This window comes from Vulpes lagopus, chromosome 4 (genome assembly GCF_018345385.1).
Source record: "Vulpes lagopus strain Blue_001 chromosome 4, ASM1834538v1, whole genome shotgun sequence".
Lineage (NCBI taxonomy): Eukaryota > Metazoa > Chordata > Mammalia > Carnivora > Canidae > Vulpes > Vulpes lagopus.
This window is the reverse complement of record NC_054827.1, coordinates 5,001,227-5,020,276: the sequence shown is the minus strand read 5'-3', so window position 1 is coordinate 5,020,276 and position 19,050 is coordinate 5,001,227. Positions and strand designations below refer to the sequence as shown.

Here is a 19,050-nt window from a genome sequence, read left to right as displayed (position 1 = left end):
TAAAAATCTTAAAAAAAAAAGAAGGAACCCTAATGTACTGCTATGAACTTTGGGTCATAATGACGTATCAAAACAGGTTCATCCCTTGTACCAAACGAACCTCTCCATCTGTTGGTGGGAAATGTTGACAATGGGCGGGGAGGGGCACGGGGAGGGAAATCTCTACATTTCCTGCTCATTGTTCCTATAAACCTGAAGTTGTTCTAAAAACAAAAACAAAGTCTATTTAGACAAAAAGGATGTGAGGATAAAGATTACATTTTCATCATTTACGTAGTTACCTTGCCATTGACCGCATCTTTCTCAGAAACTATGCAAATTCTAAATGGCTTTGCCTTTAAAACCTAGCACATACCTGACATTTTATTTATTTTATTTTATTTTTTATTATTTTATTATTTTTTTTATAAATTTATTTGTTATTGGTGTTCAATTTGCCAACATATAGAATGACACCCAGTGCTCATCCATTTTAAACATAGTTCTCAGAGAACTTAAGACAAAACGAAAAACCCTGATGCCTGTTTTACATCCAAGACTGGTTACCGCAGGATCCCTGAGAATCAGACCCGGACGACAGTATTTCTAACGCTCCATACGTGATCTTATGTTTAACCAGCGTGCTGAACCACTGGCGTAATGAAGAGAGCACAGGGTTTAGAACCAGAGAGAATGGAATTCGACCCTAACTCTGCAGACAAGTAGCCTCTCCTTCCTTGGGAAGGCCGTGTGCGGTCATCCCGGCTCAGAGCAGTCAGCAGATTCACAGATAAGCAGTTGGAGACACACGGCACGTAGTAGACACTTTACATTGACAAGGGTCAGTAATAATCAAAAAAAAAAAAAAAACACTGTTGGTGGGAATGTGACCTGGTGCAGCCACTCTGGAAAACTGTGTGGAGGTTCCTCAAAGAGTTAAAAATAGACCTGCCCTACGACCCAGCAATTGCACTGCTGGGGATTTACCCCAAAGATTCAGATGGAAGGAAACGCCGGGACACCCACACCCCGATGTTTCTAGCAGCAATGGCCACAATAGCCACACCGTGGAAGGAGCCTCGGTGTCCATCGACAGATGATGGATAAAGAAGATGTGGTCTGTGTATACAGTGGAATATTCCTCAGCCATTAGAAATGACAAATACCCACCATTTGCTTCAACGTGGATGGAACTGGAGGGTATTATGCTGAGTGAAGTAAGTCAATCAGAGAAGGACAAACATTATATGTTCTCATTCATTTGGGGAATATAAATAATAATGAAAGGGAATAGAGGGGAAGGGAGAAGAAATGTGTGGGAAATATCAGAAAGGGAGACAGAACAGGAGAGACTCCTAACTCTGGGAAACGAACTAGGGGTGGTGGAAGGGGAGGAGGGCGGGGGGTGGGGGTGACTGGGTGATGGGCACTGAGGGGATGAACACTGGGTGTTATTCTGTATGTTGGTAAATTGAGCACCAATAAAAAATAAATTTATTATTAAAACAAAAGAAAACAATGAAAAAAAGTTTCAGTAATAACAACCCTGAGGCTGTGTGCAAGGTGAGTGGTGTCTTCAATGCCTAGGAAATTGTGCCCATGATAAGGAGCCCAAAACATATAGTTATTGCCGTCTCTGGGTTTAAGCTCTCATTCTTAGAGCATAAGTTTATCAAGGATCAAATTTAAAAACCTCCGGATGTTACTACTGGAGCTTCCTGTACTATCTCTTAATCATAATAAAACAGTACTTCATTCAATAGAAAGATAACTGAGAAGTGTCGCTATTGTCTCAATCGTATCTCACAGCCACTCCAGAAAAGCAACAATTACCTGCAAACCATAAATAAATAAACAAATAAATAAATAAAGTAAACGATCACAAGGAAAGCAAGAACTATGAAGGAAAGTCAACTATATCCTGTAAACATTTACGTGTTCATAGCGAATGAGCCTAAATAATTTTAATATGACCAAAATACCATAGGCAAAAAGAGGTCAACAAAGTAGTTTTATAATCAAGGATCACATGGAAATGTTTTTTTTTTTCAAAGATCATAAAAGCAAAAATATTGTATGTGTAGCAATAGTATATAGTTTTCTGTTTTTATGAAGTAGGCAGTTAGACTATTTCCAGTGTGAGGCGAGTTCTAATACAGGTACGATGAGGATCTTGGTGCACATCGTGTGTGTGTGTGTGTGTATGAACTTTTGTTCTATTTGGCTCTGCAGTACGGGCCAGATCGTTATTTTTTAAGACCACATTGGGCCCAAACTTCTGACCCTTTTAGGAATAGTATTATAAACCATAAAGAGCTTCCCAGGAAACTTCCTCCTCTTCACAGGTCCACCACCCATTTATTAAGCACCAATGTATTAACGTAGATTTATTAAGCACCAGCGTATTACGCAGAGTAGGTGACATACCAGGAAGGGAGCCACTGCCCTTAACCTCAAGGAATTTGCAAAGACGTGGGAGGCGAACAGGAGGCTCGTGATGAACAACGTGTTAATATTTTGCGTAGGGAGCCATGGCCGCATGTGTCTCAACAGGCTTTGGATTCATCTACCTGAATTGCAAGTGACAGTGTCGCCATGGTTTGCTGTATAAACCACAAGGTCTAGATCCTCATGGAACCAACATGATTCTACCTGACCAGCTTTCAAGAATGCTGAGCTTATTTTATATGGTTGGAGTATTCTCTGAGGAATAGATTGGTTTTACTTTTTTATCTTATTTACCTTATTTGATTTATTTATTTATTTTTAGTGTCTTCAAACATAGTTTGGTTCTAGCATTACCATGATGCAAGAGACCAAGGCCTCACACGCTGTGGAGGAGGGTCTCTGTGCTTTGGGGTCTGGAGTGCTCACCGTGACCCTCGCTCCTAATTAAGTCGGCCAAGACGTGCAAAGGCACTTGGACACTCACGTTTACATGCAAGAGGCTTCCCCGTGTTGTTCCATAACCCGTCCTCCCGGCACACGGCCGCTGCCTGCTGGCCCGCCTCCAGCTGGAAGCCCTCGCTGCATTCGTACGTCACTCTGCTGTCCAGCGTGAACTCGCTGCCCGCAAAGGAACCGTTTCCTGGCGACTCCGGGATTCCGCAGGACACAGCTGGGAAGAAAAGGCGCAGATGCGGTTAGTCTGCAAGGCCCTCCCGCCTTCCCTCATCCTGCTCGCACGTTCCATCTGCTCGACGTTTATGTCTAATGGGGGGCACAAGTGGACCCACTTTCCAAGTTTTAAAGATTCAGGTTTTAACGATAAGGGTTCGTGAGAAGCCGTGGAAAACTGCTCAGAAAGGAACGTCTGTGTGGCCACCATCCCCGGAGGTAAGCCTGACCGTGCGGTGCCACTTAAGGACACCGCGGTGCTCGCGACCGCACAGCGTCGTGCTTTGTGCCCGACCTAGTGTGGCAAAGATAGGATGGAACTGTCATCTCTGTGACGGTGTCACAGAACCTACAGATGCCTTGATGCAGAGATTCCTCAGGAGTCAGAACTGAAGTAAACCGTCTAGCCTCCCCACCCCCCACAGCATCCTCCGCAAAGCCCCCCGCAGGTCCACGGAAGGCAAGTCCCTCAGCCAAGGCCATGGATGCCTGCACCATCACAGTCTCTGTTTTTTGACAAATTACCTGTTGGGGGATATAAAACCCAGGGGGACAAAGGGAAAGGACCAGGGCAGAGGCCCAGCCCTATGGGTGCTAGGCACATCTGCTTGCTGTGCGAGGTCACACAAGAGGGGGATGAAGGAAGCCCACGTGACCAAAAGACAAGGAAGATGGAGGGAGACTTCGGGGTGAATGCATCCCCAGCTCCAATCCAGACTTACCTACTATGAGACAGAAAGAAACAAAACCAACAAACACAAGACACCTCTCAAGTGAAACGACTAGAAGTTACCCTAAAGGAACAAAATGGTAAAAGGGACAAAGGGATGGAGAATAATGCCCCATGACAGGTAGAGCATGCAGGGGCACCTGTCAAAGGAAACTTTCCCGATAACTAGAGTGATGGCCTCCGTTTGCTCAATCAATATTCAAGGTGTTATTCACCTCGTGTATTTTAAACTTGGGTAATTAAGAATTCTTTTCCACACCACTTCCAATGAGAAGACATGTGTAGCCTGTTAGAGTTGGAAGGATGCGATGAAAGACTTCACAAGAAATCGTAGTTTTAGGGGATCCCTGGGTGGCTCAGCAGTTTAGCGCCTGCCTTTGACCCAGGGCGTGATCCTGGAGACCCGGGATCGAGTCCCGCGTTTGGCTCCCTGCATGGAGCCTGCTTCTCCCTCTGCCTGTGTCTCTGCCTCTCTCTCTCTCAGTCTGTGTCTCTCATGAATAAATAAATAAAATATTAAAAAAATAGAAATCATAGTTTTAGAAATGGCAAAAACTGGTGGTCAGAAAGATACAATGACTTGCCCAGGGTATTGGAGCGATCTGTGACTCCCACCTGAGACCACATTCTATTCTACAAGAGCCCCAGAGAGGAGCACACTGGGCTAACTACCTTGGTTCTCTCGGAGTCTTTTGGTTGTTGTTCCGTTCTTTGTTTCTATAGTATGTTATTGAAAAAATGCAATAGAGGATTATGAAAAAGGTAAAAATAAATAAATAAATAAATGTTGTGGCAAATAAAAATCAAAGCTCTAGAAACTCCCAAGTACTCAAATTTATCTTGGGCTTAAATTCCTAATAAGCTATTTCAACCATCCAAAATACTACATACACAGAGACAGAGATAGAGATGGAGATAGAGATAGAGATGATAGAGATAGAGATAGAGATAAAGAGAGAGATAGAGATACATAGAGATAGAGATAGAGAGAGAGATACAGGTAATATAGGTATATTTGAAGCATTCTATAATAAAAATTTGCAGTAGGTCGGAAATAAAATAGTTAGACATATAGACACAATTTTGGACAAAGAATTTAAAATAATTAATGACCTCCGGCTTTCCAAAGCCACTGCTTTATTGAGGCAACGTGTCAAGTATTAGCAAAATGTTCATCTTGACTTATTGAATGCAGTGGATGTCATTTGCAATTGGATCCCTCAGGATCACCAACCTCTTGTTTCTTCACCAATTCCTCGCAGATTTCACTCAAATCTCAATTTCATTTGTTCGTTCTCACAAACCTCAATTTCTCTCCCACCTGCTGGAGCATGCCCAGAGCCCAGCTGCCTTCTAGCTCTCCTTTGGGGTGAGTGCGAGCGAAATGGCGTTTCTCTGGCAGGTGATATTCTACAAATACCCATGAAACTCTACCTTAAAGGGATTCACATCCTGGAAGCCAGCACAGAAAAGCTTTCTGGCTACTTCTGTTAAATCTGGAAGCTTATTTCACACGTGAACCCTGATTCGAGGGAATTAAGGAGACCCACTTTCTGGCATCTGATCATCCACCGGGAATCTTTTTTTGGCCTTGAGCTATAGGTTTTTGCCTCGACAGAGCGTCTTAACAGTAGGCTGCTTGGCAGGGCTTAAAATAAAGGTTGGCAATCAATCAACCATGGCACTCTCACCCTTCTGACTCAACGGAGATAAATGGCATAATCTTTACAGACTTAGAGACTTAGGTTCCTGAGATGAGGGAGCCTCCTGCTAACATCTAGAATTGGTTCATCTATTCATTCCTCCCCAAGATTGCACATGATTACTAAGTGACAGATATTCTTCAGATCCTTTTTTAAATGTCAATGAGCTAAATGCATGAGACTTTCAAAATATGTAAAATGTTCTTACTTTTATTATAGCTAAAAGGAGTAAATCTTCTTTTTTTTTTTAACTGTACTAATAGAGCATTGTGTTTCCCAGCGACCTAGGCAAATGACTACACACCCATCCTTTAAAATTACCTTTTGTCGAAGAGCATGGACTTTAAAATCAGACTTCTGTACTAGTTCTTGTCTCTGACATTTGGCGGTTCTCTGATTTCAGTTAAAAGACTTAATCAATGTTGTCTCATTGCTTTCAGGTTAATAACAGCCACCTCAGAGGTAATGTGAGGAGTAAACGACATAATATATACAGAACAACTAGCACCGGGTTCATCCAGTGTAGGCACTCAATAAATTAAAAAAAAAAAAAGCTATTAGCAGTCATAGTTATATTCACAATTGTCATTTATACTTATTTTTTGCAAATAAAAGTATGAGTTGGAAGGAATAACTCCTTGTAACCTATTTATTAAAGAGGCAAAGAGAAAAATCAGTAGTAAATTAGCTTATTTCTATCACATATCTCATGGAATATTTAACATTTTGGTTTCAAATACATAAATGGAATAGCTACTCGATGGTCCAGCTTCCTACTATTCTTTTATAACATGAACGCCACATGGGATTTCTTTTTTTACATATCCAAGACCAAACAGGAATCCTCCTGTCTCTGCAGGTTTAAACACGTCTCTGACTTTTCCCCACTTCTTTAAATAATCGTTCCCTGTAACCTACAATGGCCGCCCTTCAGGTTTCAACACAGCACCATTCACTTTTCTTCCTCTTCTTTTCTTTTCTTTTTTTTTCTCTTCTTTCTTTCTTTTCTTTCTTTCTTTCTTTCTTCTTTCTTTCTTTCTTTCTTTCTTTCTTTCTTTCTTTCTTTCTTTCTTTCTTTCTTCTTCTTTCTTTCTCTCTCCCTTCCTTCCTTCCTTCCTTCCTTCCTTCCTTCCTTCCTTCCTTCCTTCCTTCCTTCCTTCCTCCATTTTCTTCCCTTCAAAGAACTCAGTGATTCTTGGGCTTTGACTATTGCCTTAGGCTTATGATTCTCATGCCTTGACATCCAATCAGTCCACTTGGTTTTGCAACCACAGATGCCTATTGAATGTCCAGTTGAGCAATGCCCACATCTCAAGCTAAATGGGCCTAAGTTCTAGGGCTACCACCTGACCTTCCCGGTAGCTCTCCTGAAACTTTCTCCCAGGAAGGCAGGTCAGGTTCTTTCATTCACTTATTTCTTTACACAGCCTGGATTTGGTTGGTGGCCAATCACTGTCCACTCATCTGAACATTTGCCTCATACTCTACCAGTATCCTAGCTCACTTACCCATTATCTCAAAATGGAATGTCTACCTTTTCGTTATCTGGACCCCACTTGTATGGCTAAGGCAAGCCCAGGGGGAGATCAATCACCCGTACCATAAAGCCAGTAATAAAAATAGTATCCTATGGCTGGCTAAGGTAAGAGATACATCCAAGTAAGAACATCTGAAACAGGACATCGAGGAAATCTGAAAGGCACCAAGCTTATAACCAAAAAAAATCTAGTTGAACATAAACGGGAGCGTAAACAAAAATGAAGGACCACCGATAAGCTCAGCATAAGAGCCCCCAAAATGCTCTGTAAACTAGGATGTGCCAAGAGGTACAGAAGAGGACCCACATTGCAAGACTCTAATGCAAACCCCTCATATGTTCTGCTAAACCATAATGAAGAACAATGCAGGGACGTATCCTGTGTCCCACATGTAGACAGTGGATTTCTGAGGGGTTAGAAGTATACAATTTGAGCATATAAGAATTAACTATTATTTAAAATTTATGTATAAGCATGTCTACTCATAGATATAGATAAATGTTAATTAATTAGGAACTCTAATAGAAACGGGGTGCCTGGGTGGCTCAGTGAGTTAAGAGTTTGCCTTCAGCTCAGGGCATGACCTCAGGGTCCCAGGATCAAGCCCCACATCAGGCTCCCTGCTCCACTGGGGGGTCTGCTTCTCCCTCTCCTTCTGCCCTGACCCTTCCCACTCATGTGCGCTCCCTCTGTCTCATATAAATAAATAAAATCTTTTAAAAAAGAATTCTAATAGAAGAATATTCCAAATTACCACCTATAATTTGGTTCTACTCTATAATATCTGTGCCTTCATTTGTTTCGTGTTTATAACCATGTTGTAGCCAAGTCACAGTGAGTTTGTTATAGTCTAGTAAGAAAAGCATTGGAAGCAGATAATATGGAAATCATGTCACTTTTTATTCACTACAAGCCTATTAGATAAAAAGACCTTTAACAATATTTTTGCTGACTATAGAATTCTAGTTTGATTGTTTTCTTTCAGCCCTTGATAAATGCTGTTCCACTTCCTTCTCCCACCAGAGTTTCTGATGAGGAACTGTCACTACTATTCTTATTTACCAATAGATGATTCATTGTGTCTGCCTGGCTTCCTTCATGAGGTTTTCTCTTTGCCTTTAGTCTCCAGAAACCCTACCATGAGGTGCCTTGTTGTGTATTTCTTTGGGTTTCTGGTATTTGGGGCTCACTTAACAGTTTGGATCAGTTAGGTGTACATATTTTGTCAAATTTGGGAGGCTGTAGGTCATCCCTCTTCAAGCACTTTGTCAGCCTCTCCATCTTTCTGCTCTTCTTCTGGAACCCTGATGACACACAGGCCAGGTCATTTGTTACAGCTGCATGGTCCTGGAGGCTCAGTCCATGGTCCCTCGTCCATGATCCAGGAGGCTCAGTACGTGGTCCTGGAGGCTCAGTCCATGGTCCTGGAGGCTCAGTCCATGATCCAGGAGGCTCAGTCCATGGTCCGGGAGTCTCAGCCCATGGTCCCTCGTCCATGGTCCTGGAGGCTCAGTCCATGGTCTGGGAGGCTCAGTCCATGGTCCCTCGTCCATGATCCAGGAGGCTCAGTACATAGTCCTGGAAGCTCAGTCCATGGTCCTGGAGGCTCAGTCCATGGTCTGGGAGGCTCAGTCCATGGTCCCTCGTCCATGATCCAGGAGGCTCAGTACATAGTCCTGGAAGCTCAGTCCATGGTCCTGGAGGCTCAGTCCATGGTCTGGGAATCTCAGCCCATGGTCCTTCGTCCATGGTCTTGGAGGCTCAGTATGTGGTCCTGGAAGCTCAGTCCATCGTCCTGGAGGCTCAGTCCATGGTCTGGGAGGTTCAGTCCATTGTCTGGGAGGCTGAGTCTATGGTCTTGGAGGCTGAGTCTGTAGTCCGGGAGGCTGAGTCTGTGGTCCGGGAGGCTTAGTCTGTGGTCCGGGAGACTCAGTCCACGGTCTGGGAAGCTGTTAATTTCTTCTGAAGAATATTTTCTTTCTGTTTTTCAAAGTGGGTGATTTCTATCATTCTACCTTAGATTCAGAGGAGAGAAGTACTTTCTTCTGTCCTCCCTATTTTGCTGTTGGGTCCATCTACTGAGGTTTTTTTTTTAATCTCAGTTATTGTATTTTTTAGTTCTAATCATCCCATGTGGTTATACTTTGTATCTATTAATTCTTTGATGAGACTTTTTATTTTTTAATTGTGTATGAAGACTCATAGGCATGATCTAATAAAGTGCTCATCTACCCTATAGTTGTCGATGATGCCTGCTTTAGACTCGGGGAGCATCCTAGCATCTGTGTCCTCTTGGCTTTGCTTCTATTGACTGTATCCTCTCATTTAGTCTGATACCTTTCCATTTCTTGGTGTGATGGGTGATATCGCATTAACACCTGGACATTGGGGCATTATATCATTCATACGACTGGCACTTGTTTAACCTTGTGTTTTTCTAGGGCTTTTCTAACAGCCCTCTACTTGGTAGAGAGGTCCCATCTCTACCTCCAGTGGGGGTGGGAGTCCAGATGAGTGAGGTCCCTGCTGGGCAAGGTGGGAAGTCCAGCTTGCCTCCAGGTCTCCACTGATACTTCCCTGGCTGGGAGAGTAGAGGGAATTTCTTTAATGCTTCCCATGTGGTCCCACTGACATGGAGAGGGATGATTTTGTCACAGTGGAGGAATAGTGACAGTTCTGAATCCCAAATATGTGTTCTCTAATACCACCCAGCACAGGCAGTTGAGGGCAGCTCATCAGCCCCAAGTAGGGCGGGATCCACTTTCCCAGGAAGATTCCCTGATGTTGCCTCACAGCCCTAAGGTTTGGAAGGAGAATGGTTACATGAAATATTTCCTGTCTGGTCTGGCTTTCCCTTCCCTTTACTTCCGGCAGAGAAAGCAGGTTTCTCTTGAAATTTTGTTGCTGTTGTTGCTGCCTGTGCCCATTGGTGTTTCAAGGTGATGAGCTTCCCCAGCGTCCTGCTGGGGATTCAAGGCAGTAAAGTCAACCCTCAAGTGTCACCATTGGATCTTCCTTTTGTTCCAAGGCCTAAGCCAGCCTACCATCTTGTCTCCATTTTTCAGAGTTTTCTTAACAGTTGCTTTCTTTATATAATTTCCAGGGATTTTAGTTATATTTAGGAGGTAAAGTAGAGAAAAGAACATCTGCTTCATCTTCCTGGAAGTGGAAGGTGGAACATCCTTTTAAAAATCTTCTTGTTCTAGGCCGGAAAAGAAAGGGTTTGGGGATGGACTGATGATGTCAGCCGCGGGAGACGTGAAGAAGCCCAGGGGCCGTAGGGCCTGGAACAGCTGACCGCCTCAGTCTGCTGCCTCTATTCCACTTACCTGCTACCTCTTACCTCAGTGGTGCCCGGAGACCACCTTCCTCATGGTATAAAAGTCCTCAGAGGACGGAAGGTCCATACAGGTTTTCATTTCTCCCACTGCCTTGAATATCACGGCTCTCAATAAGTGTGTGTTAACTTTATTTACGGGAAATGATACCATACTATCAAAGGTATAATGTCAGGTTTCTCAAAAACTACTGCTGCACAGAATTTCAGTATATGGATTTATTAAGTTCATGATCTGAGCGACCAACTGTAAGAAAATGTCTCCCTTTAAGTTTGCAATGTGCAAGTACTCTATCTCGATTCTGAATGCTTTAACTGGCCACATCATGTTGATGAAAATGATAAATCTTAAAATTACGGTCTGTAACTACCTATGAAATTCATTTTTTTCTTATGAAATTCTATTTAGGCATTTTTGTTATTTTCAAGGATGTGTAGAATTTTATTTTCAGTAAGATTTTCTCTAGAATCATTGATATAGATACTTATAAAGGAGTTCTTTTTGGATGAGGAATTATCCTGTGGTTTCTATGTGTTTTCCTGAAGGTTAGGAAAATAAACTTACATGCATCCCCTAATAACCTATCTAGTTACTCAGACATTCATAGAGATTATCTGTAAAATTCTAAATCCTTAAATTTGTTAAAGTTCTGAATAAACTTAGCCACATTTTGTGACGAGTTTCAGGTTATTCCAAACGGCCATTATTTTGTCAGTGACAAACGTCGATCTCTTCCCGAGAAGAAATATTCCCCACTTTGATAGCATTCAACCTGACCTAACGAGCATTTCTGCATTTCTGTGAATTAGATAAGATAAATATAATTATTCTTAATATATGATGAATGCACAGGCTTTTTGGGGAGATGGGTTTGGGGATCAGCAGTGGTGCCCCACCCCACACAATGTTTAGTAGGGTGGACAATTTTGACTCTGGGCAAATAGAGCTACAGAAACAATCTAGCATTGTTCACTGGGAGCATTTGGGACACATCTAAGATATATTTTGCACATCCTGACAACCAACGAACAAGAACAATCTGTTCTTTCACTCACTTGACAGCGTTTATCATCTACTGCGTGCCTGGGTGGGTACAAAGCACGGTGTAAACAGTGGATACAACCGAGCTTTTCCTTTTCCTCTTGAACCTTAGGGCCTACCAGTGAGATTTTACTAGTACTGGATGAGACAGATTGGCTCAGAAACAAATATACAATTATGGATTGTAAAAACTGTAATTAGTGTCACAAAGAGACAGAACAAGGTGCTCAGAGAATGAATAAAATGAGGAATGTTATTTAAAGTAGGGCCGGCGGGACCTCAGTTAAAGCCTCAGTACAAAAGCACTCGGGCTCAGGACGGGAGTCCCGGAAGCATCTTTATGGAGGGGAGGAGGCCTTACCTGAGGCAGGAAAGCATTGATTGGAAGGCTAAGGCGGGGGGGGGCGGTGGTGTTGGAGGTCAGGGGGGGCATCTAAAGTGAGGACTGAGAGGTAAGTAGAGAAGGCGTTATTGAGAAATATGGTCAAGAGTCTGAATTTTATGCTACAACTTCAGGACACTGGGAGGCTTTCAGCTGGGCGGTACACAAACCCATCAGTGTCTCAGTGAGGCCGTTCCCACCACTGCCACTGTTTATGATTCTACCCAGAAGCTTCCTCGACACAATCAAGAGAACTGTGCCTGTGATTCCATCCACGCTTCCTGCCACCCTGTTGCACAGTCTCTTCCCAAATGGCCACAACATGAAATAGAGGACAGGAGAGTACAGGCAGGTCTCTGCCTCCCTCTTACAGGCACAGTTAGGATTTGCCCGGGGTGCTCCATGTGATGTCGAGCAGCAACATGCCCTCTGACTCCTAACACTCCACTACTTTAAACATCGCAAAATTATTTTGTTTAATAAATAATTTAAAACACAGTCAAATGTCTGCATAGCCATTAAAAGTTCTGTGATCTTGTCATGGGGTCCAGGTCTCCACTAGCTCAAAATGGTCAAGAATCTCTTTAGATTTCCCATGAGTAAAATCAAGTTTCTTGATTGGCCAGGATCTTCAAATTATGGATGTTCCAATAATCATTCAAACAAACACATGGCTTTTTCATGGCGGGTTTGATGAGGAGCACCAGTAAAAAATGGCATTTGAGTAGATATTTCTGCTCGGGAATGTATCTTTGTAATGAACACTTGACTACCCCAGCAATTTCTTCAGGACTTCCCACGTGACTCACACCTGCCAGGGACGGTGTGGGATTCAGTCAGGGATCCCTGAGTCTCTCCGCTGATGGATGAGAGGAGAGCACATCCTCGGCTCGATGAGTTTACAGGCATGGATGCTGCAAGCCGGTGAACCAGCATTTTGAGTTTGGTTAACAGATTTATTGGATCCTAACTTTCTCCATCAACTCCACATAACCAGTGATTTTGAGTAGTGACACAGGTGTTACACAAAATTAATAAATAAATTCACATTTAAAACAATATTTAACAAGGAGTAAAATATGGTTCAAGAATTCTTGCATCAGGGACACCTGGGTGGCTCAGCGGTGGAGCGCCTGCCTTCGGCTCAGGGCGCGACCCTGGGGTCCTGGGATCAAGTCCGGCATTGGGCTCCCTGCATGGAGCCTGCTTCTGCCTCTGCCTGTGTCTCTCGTGAATAAATAAATAAAGCCTTTTAAAAAATTCTTGCATCGAAAAGTATGTACCATTATTGTCAATATCTTTTTTTTTTTAATGTCAATATCTTCTAAATGAAATGTCACCACCATTTTCGGTGTGTTGAGAATTGTCACACTGCAGTCATACGGAGAGGATGGCACCCCTCTACTGGTAACTTTTATTTCATGCAATCAGTCCAGGAAAACCTTTCAGTGCACACTGAGCATTGCTAGGTTGGGGCGGGGGGCATATTTTTTTAAACCCAAAGCAAATCTAGGTATGCTGTGTCATGTGAGCTTCACGCCTGGCACCAACTGTGGGCATTGGTGTGGGCACATTATCACAAGTGCACATGTCAAGGTGGAATTAAAGCTTTGTGTGATGATTTCACAGTGACTTCTCTTTAAAAATTATAGGTAAAAGGATTGAATATTTGAAAGAACATGTATTCAGGGACGGGAAGTCTGAGTCTGTTGATTTATGACTTAGAAAATCTACCTGATTCGTAGGAGCTTTGGATTCCTTATCTGTAGAATAAGAATCATCGCATCTCCTCATAAGGATAACCTTGGCAGAACGGATGTTCTAACGCACAGAGCGAAACATCTGGTACGTGTTCAACTCTAAGCAAACGGTCAACTTTATTATTTTGCCATAAAAATAATATTCCTTCAGATTTAATATAGAGGAAAACATTCCTTGACTCTAGAGTGGAGCCAACTGACAACGCAAAAGGCATTGACGGACAGTTTTCCTTTCATTAGGCGGAGCGAAGAAATACGTGGCCATCGACCTCTCAGGCCTGGTCTGCCCCCGTCTGGAGAGATTAGGTGGCACTGGGCTGACTGTGCGGACGGACGGTTAGCACTGGTCAGGCCATCAGTGCCTCCCCAGTGACCCGAGAACTAGGACAGATCCAGACCTACCTGCTAAAAACACTGAGCACGGGGGCGGCTGGGGGGATCACTCTGTGAAACGTCTTCCTTCGGCTCAGGTCAGGGTCTCAGGGTCCTGGGATCGAGTTCTGCGTCAGTCTCCCTGCTCAGCAGAGTCTGCTTCTCCCTCTCCCCCTGCCCTTCTCCTGGCTCCTGTTCTCTCTCTCTCTCTCTCAAATAAATAAAATATCTTAAAGAGAAAGCACTGAGCACAGGATGTAGATGACCATATGCACAGTGTGGTGGTAGAGACAGATGATGCCATTAGGAAGTCTCTAATTTCAAACAACATCATCTCCTTTATTAGTATAATCCGGGCAGCACCCACTCCCGAGGGCCTGTACAGAACAAAAAGGCAGAGGAAGAGTGAATTTGCTCCTTGTGCTAAAGCTGAGACGGCAGTTTTCTCTGGCCCTCGGGTAGGGGCTCGCCTGGTTGTCAGCCTTTGGATTCTGACCAGGACTTACACGCCACTGCCCTCCTGCCCTCCTGCACTGTTTTCCCTGGTTTGGGGCCTATGGACTTGTAATGAATCACACCATGGATTTTCCTGGTTCTCCAACGTGCGGACAGCACACCCTGGGCTTCTTGGTCTCTGTAATCATGTACACTAATTGCTCTAGTAAATCCCATGAAGGTTCTCTACGTGTACTCTGTGAGTTCTGCTCCCCTACGGGACCCTGACTACTACAACCACGAAGGGAAGTAAGCATTGGACACGTTACACAAATTGCCCAGATTCTGATAACAAGCAAATGGCTAGGGATCTGAGAGTAGCTGATGCCAAAGTGTGTCTGTCAGCCACTGTCCCATTGTCACCAAGGTGGCACCTGCTATATTTCACCATATTCATATTTTCTAAGTGTGACCACCAGCAATGAATAAATACATGCTTAAACTGCTTACAAATACATTTTCAAAATATAATTCTGAAAATATAAAGGCCACATTGAATTGAGCATTGATGGTAATATTTCTGGACCCTTCACTATTATTATTATTTTAATTCTCTTTGCCTTCTCTGATTTCCCAAGTACTTCTTAGAATGACTGGATACTAAGCAGTACCCACGTGATGCTTAGTCAGCACCTAATATATTACTGACACTGTGCTGAAGGCTGACCTAGGCAATAATGGTAAGACAGTAGGTAAAGGACCAGAATGATTGGGAGGCCATGGATCTAACCTGTCATACTGTCTTCATCCATCCACTGGGGACAGGGGCCATGGTGACACTCAAAATAGAGTATACACTAGCATCAAAAACATCCTTCTATTTGTTTTGAGGGACAAAGAAGCGCATTTCTGAGAATGAGGGCAGACAGAGGGAAGTAATGACTTGTGTCTACAGACCTTAAAAGCAAACAGATGGACACTGTTTAAAAAAAAAAAAAAGAAAGGCAGTTCTGAACTGGAAAATGCAGGATAACAGGATTCAGTAAAGAAGTATCTTGAGCTGTTCTAAACCTCTTGAACGTATTTAGCACCTCATGGCCCAAGGAAGAAGAAAAAAAGAAAACATTAATCCGAAGGAAACAAAAAACCTGTAGAAGGAAGGTGATCCAGTAGGTCTGCATATAAATGGCTAATTACAAGGAAAGGCTCTGACTTGGCAAGCAAGGCTGGCTTGGGGCAAACCCAAGCTTATGCAAGGCTGTAGGGGGGTAGCTGACTTCTGCTCATCCACTTCCAGAAAGTTGTAGGAAGGCACAGGTGCGAATGTCATAAAAAAAACTCCAAAGGGAGGTCATTTCTTATTAATATAAAACAAAGTACCAATAAAAAGCAAGTACCTAGAGAGAGAAAGCTGAAGGAAGGGAAATCGCCACTCGAATGTGTTATATGCAAAGTCACAGAACTTAGTCTCTCACGTTTCAAGAGATCTTACCAAACACTGCATCCAGCATCAAAGGAACTCACGCAAGGAACCCATGAAAGTCCCAAGTGCACTTTACTTAGGGCTGGTCTTCATGGGAATCAGTATTTTGGGGCCATCTTTGTCTAGTCTGGTGAGTGGGAGGAAGTCATGAGAAGATCATGTTTTAACATTAATCAACACAGATACACATGCTGGTTCTGATCACGGACAATCCACTTTGCCTATTTTAGCCTGAGATTCACCACCTGCCAATAAGACTAGTAAAATCTCTCCTATGGTTGCCTAGCCACCCAGTAAGGTTAGTTAGGGAACATTAAGCATGGCTGCACACGAACCAACTAACACCGGTCAGTTGTCCTCTTCTTTCCTTTACAAGAGAGGAAATGGAGCAGCAAAGAGAGACCAAGTTGCCTAGTGAATGGCACATGATTAAATGCGTTTCTAGCAGAACTAATGCTATGGGTCTAATAAGTTCTACTGACCTGAAATTTTGGCTATATTTTATTAAAAAAATAAAAACACAGAAAATAAAGAAGAAATAAACATGGTATATAAATAAAGAAGGCTGTTAGGAGTGTCAGGGCAGAGCTACAGGAAGAGGGTGCTCCGAATAAGAGTCATACTTACTTTCCCACAGTTAGAAATTCAAAACCATCCCACATTTCTGTAAGAAAAGTTTTATTGGTTCTTTAAGAAAACATAATTAAAATTCCTTAGAAATATCCAACATGAATTTAAGCAACTACTAACTTGAAAGATCAATAAAGTGGGCACTCAAGACAAATTAGGGTCTTTGTCTCAGAATCAAGGACCAGAAAGCTTCTTCTCTTTTTTTTTTTTCTTTTATGACCATGATGTAAACATGTAGAAGGGAAAAAAATGAGAACAAAACCTTAAAAACAAAACTGCTCTATCCATGCTGAAAGATATTACTATAGGTGTCTGCTCATGCTTTTATTCTCCAGTGACTTACACTAACCTTTTATTTAGTGAGAAAGTCAATAAATGAATGTGGTTAGGGCTACACAAATTTCCCTAAAGAGGTAAGAGACTCAGAAATTCTGTTCATAAAACAAGCAAATAGTGTGTCTGCCATTACATGGGGAAAAAAAAGAAAAAGAAAGAAAGAAAGATAGATAGATAGATAGATAGTAATAAAGAGATGGAGAAAGATGATAGATAGGTACATACATAGGTAGGTAGGTAGGTAGATAGCCAGCCAGCCAGCCTACAAAATATCCTATAAGGGTTTCATCAAAATATGAAAAGAAAATTAGGAGTGAACTAAAACTCATCAATAAATTACAAGTATTAATAAAGCTGATAAACTAGATTCCTTGATAATACTAGGAAAGCAATAGACATAATACAGTTTGAGTCTGAGGGACCATTGTGAAAGAAAATGATTAAAGATTATAGTTTCTATGTGTTTAGAGGCTATCACCTACTACCTGGCCAAATTGTTTCTCCTAACACTAAATGAACTATATGAACATTGGTAAATGACTCCTCAGCAATTTAAATTAAATTTTAATAATATTATGCAGATTTTCTAACTGTATTCTTGAAGGCTGATTACTAAAATTGCCCATAGGCAATGCAAAGATGCATTGGATTGTGGACAACTGCCTTTTTTCTAAGGGCTTCTGGTTCTAGCTCTCTTATACAATTCTTGGTGCTTAAAGTTCATTTTCACTAATGGCACTACTACAACAGGTAATGAAATGAAGCTTCTTAATATTTAGAACCTAGCAATTAATTAAGAATTGGAATTTGAATGTATCAAATGAACAACTTCGTGACAATCCAGTCTTGTGGTTCACTGGAAGCTCAGTCTTGGCCAGAGGGAGAACGAGGTGACACACAGGAAGATATAATCAATCAGTGACAAATATAAAATTTAAATTTGTTTTTTGCTGACTTTTCCATAGGGAATTGAACAAACTAAGCAGCCAATGTAAAGTCATTCTGGAAGTAGATGGGGTATAAATGAATCAACTAAATTAATAAAGTAGACTCTGGGGGCACTCCAATCCTTGATTAATCATGGTTCTCTCCTGTTCTTTTGTCCTAATTTCTGGAGAAGTTCAAATGAAAATATCCAAGAACACAGTAGCTTTAGTAAGACAATAATCATCAGTTTTTCAAAAATAGGATACAACGATATCTGTCAAATGGTTCTGTAGATTGCATATGGACTGAAATCTGATCATAATTCCAGCAGAGCCCTTTGACATCAGCTTCAAGGATAAAGAGGACGATATTACCACTCTGATAACTGCATGTAATGGAGGCTCCAGAGAGAACAGAAAATGAGCTGCCCAATTGGAAACTCACATTTAAATTTATTTCCCCCAAATGCCTCCGGCATTACAAATATGTGGAATGAAAAGCCAGTCACTTGCAGCTGAGGTGAAATCATTACTTTCAATTTCCGTTGTCAACCTCAGGAGGAGGTTCTACTTGGGATGATTTGAGGGTGTCATTAGTTATTAACAGAGAGGTATGAACCAACAAAAATCCACAAAGGTTTTTTCAGAGCTTAACTAATTTACCCCATCTCCTTCAATCTCTGCTCTCTTGCTCACCATGTGTCCAATGGTAAGCTGGGTGCCTGGCACAGAAGGAGCTCAATACAAATCATCCGAGGAACGAATGGGCTCTGTCTTTCTCTACAAGATCTCTTCAAGCATCGACTAGTCACTCAGCAAACAAGGTGTACAGCAACAGTATTTCCCCTCCCGGAACACATATAGAAAGGGAGAGATTATTGGTTTTCTCTCATCTGCTAGTTGAGAGAATTTCTGCCCAATTCCTTCAGCCTCTGTGATCCCCAAATCCTCATCTTTAACTTCAATGACCCCCTGTTCCAAACCTAGTTGTGTATAACAGGTCACTAGAGCTTCTTCTTGGTCTCATTGATCTTTCAGGTTGAAAGAGATGGTGTAGGTCACTGAAGCAATCCTTATTTTCCAAATGAAAAATTGAGGTCCAGAGACATGGCACGAAGCTTTTACAGTTCACACAAATCTTTAAGAGTAAATTGGGAATCAGAATTCAAATCTCAATCTATCACTTTAAAATTAGTTCAAATATCCTCTTTTATATGTATAAATAAATGTATATTTATAAATGTATAAATATAACTGTAGTTATATGTGTAATGTATATG

General features: G+C 42.1%; 1 protein-coding gene across 1 annotated transcript in view; it reads right to left on the bottom strand.

Moving 5' to 3' along the window:
* CSMD1 (CUB and Sushi multiple domains 1) overlaps positions 1 to 19,050 on the bottom strand; it is a 1,877,909-nt gene that overhangs the window by 94,756 nt on the left and 1,764,103 nt on the right. The window contains exon 50 of the mRNA XM_041753151.1: positions 2,912 to 3,097. Coding sequence (XP_041609085.1) covers positions 2,912 to 3,097 — 186 coding nt within the window. The remainder of the gene's footprint in view (positions 1 to 2,911; positions 3,098 to 19,050) is intronic.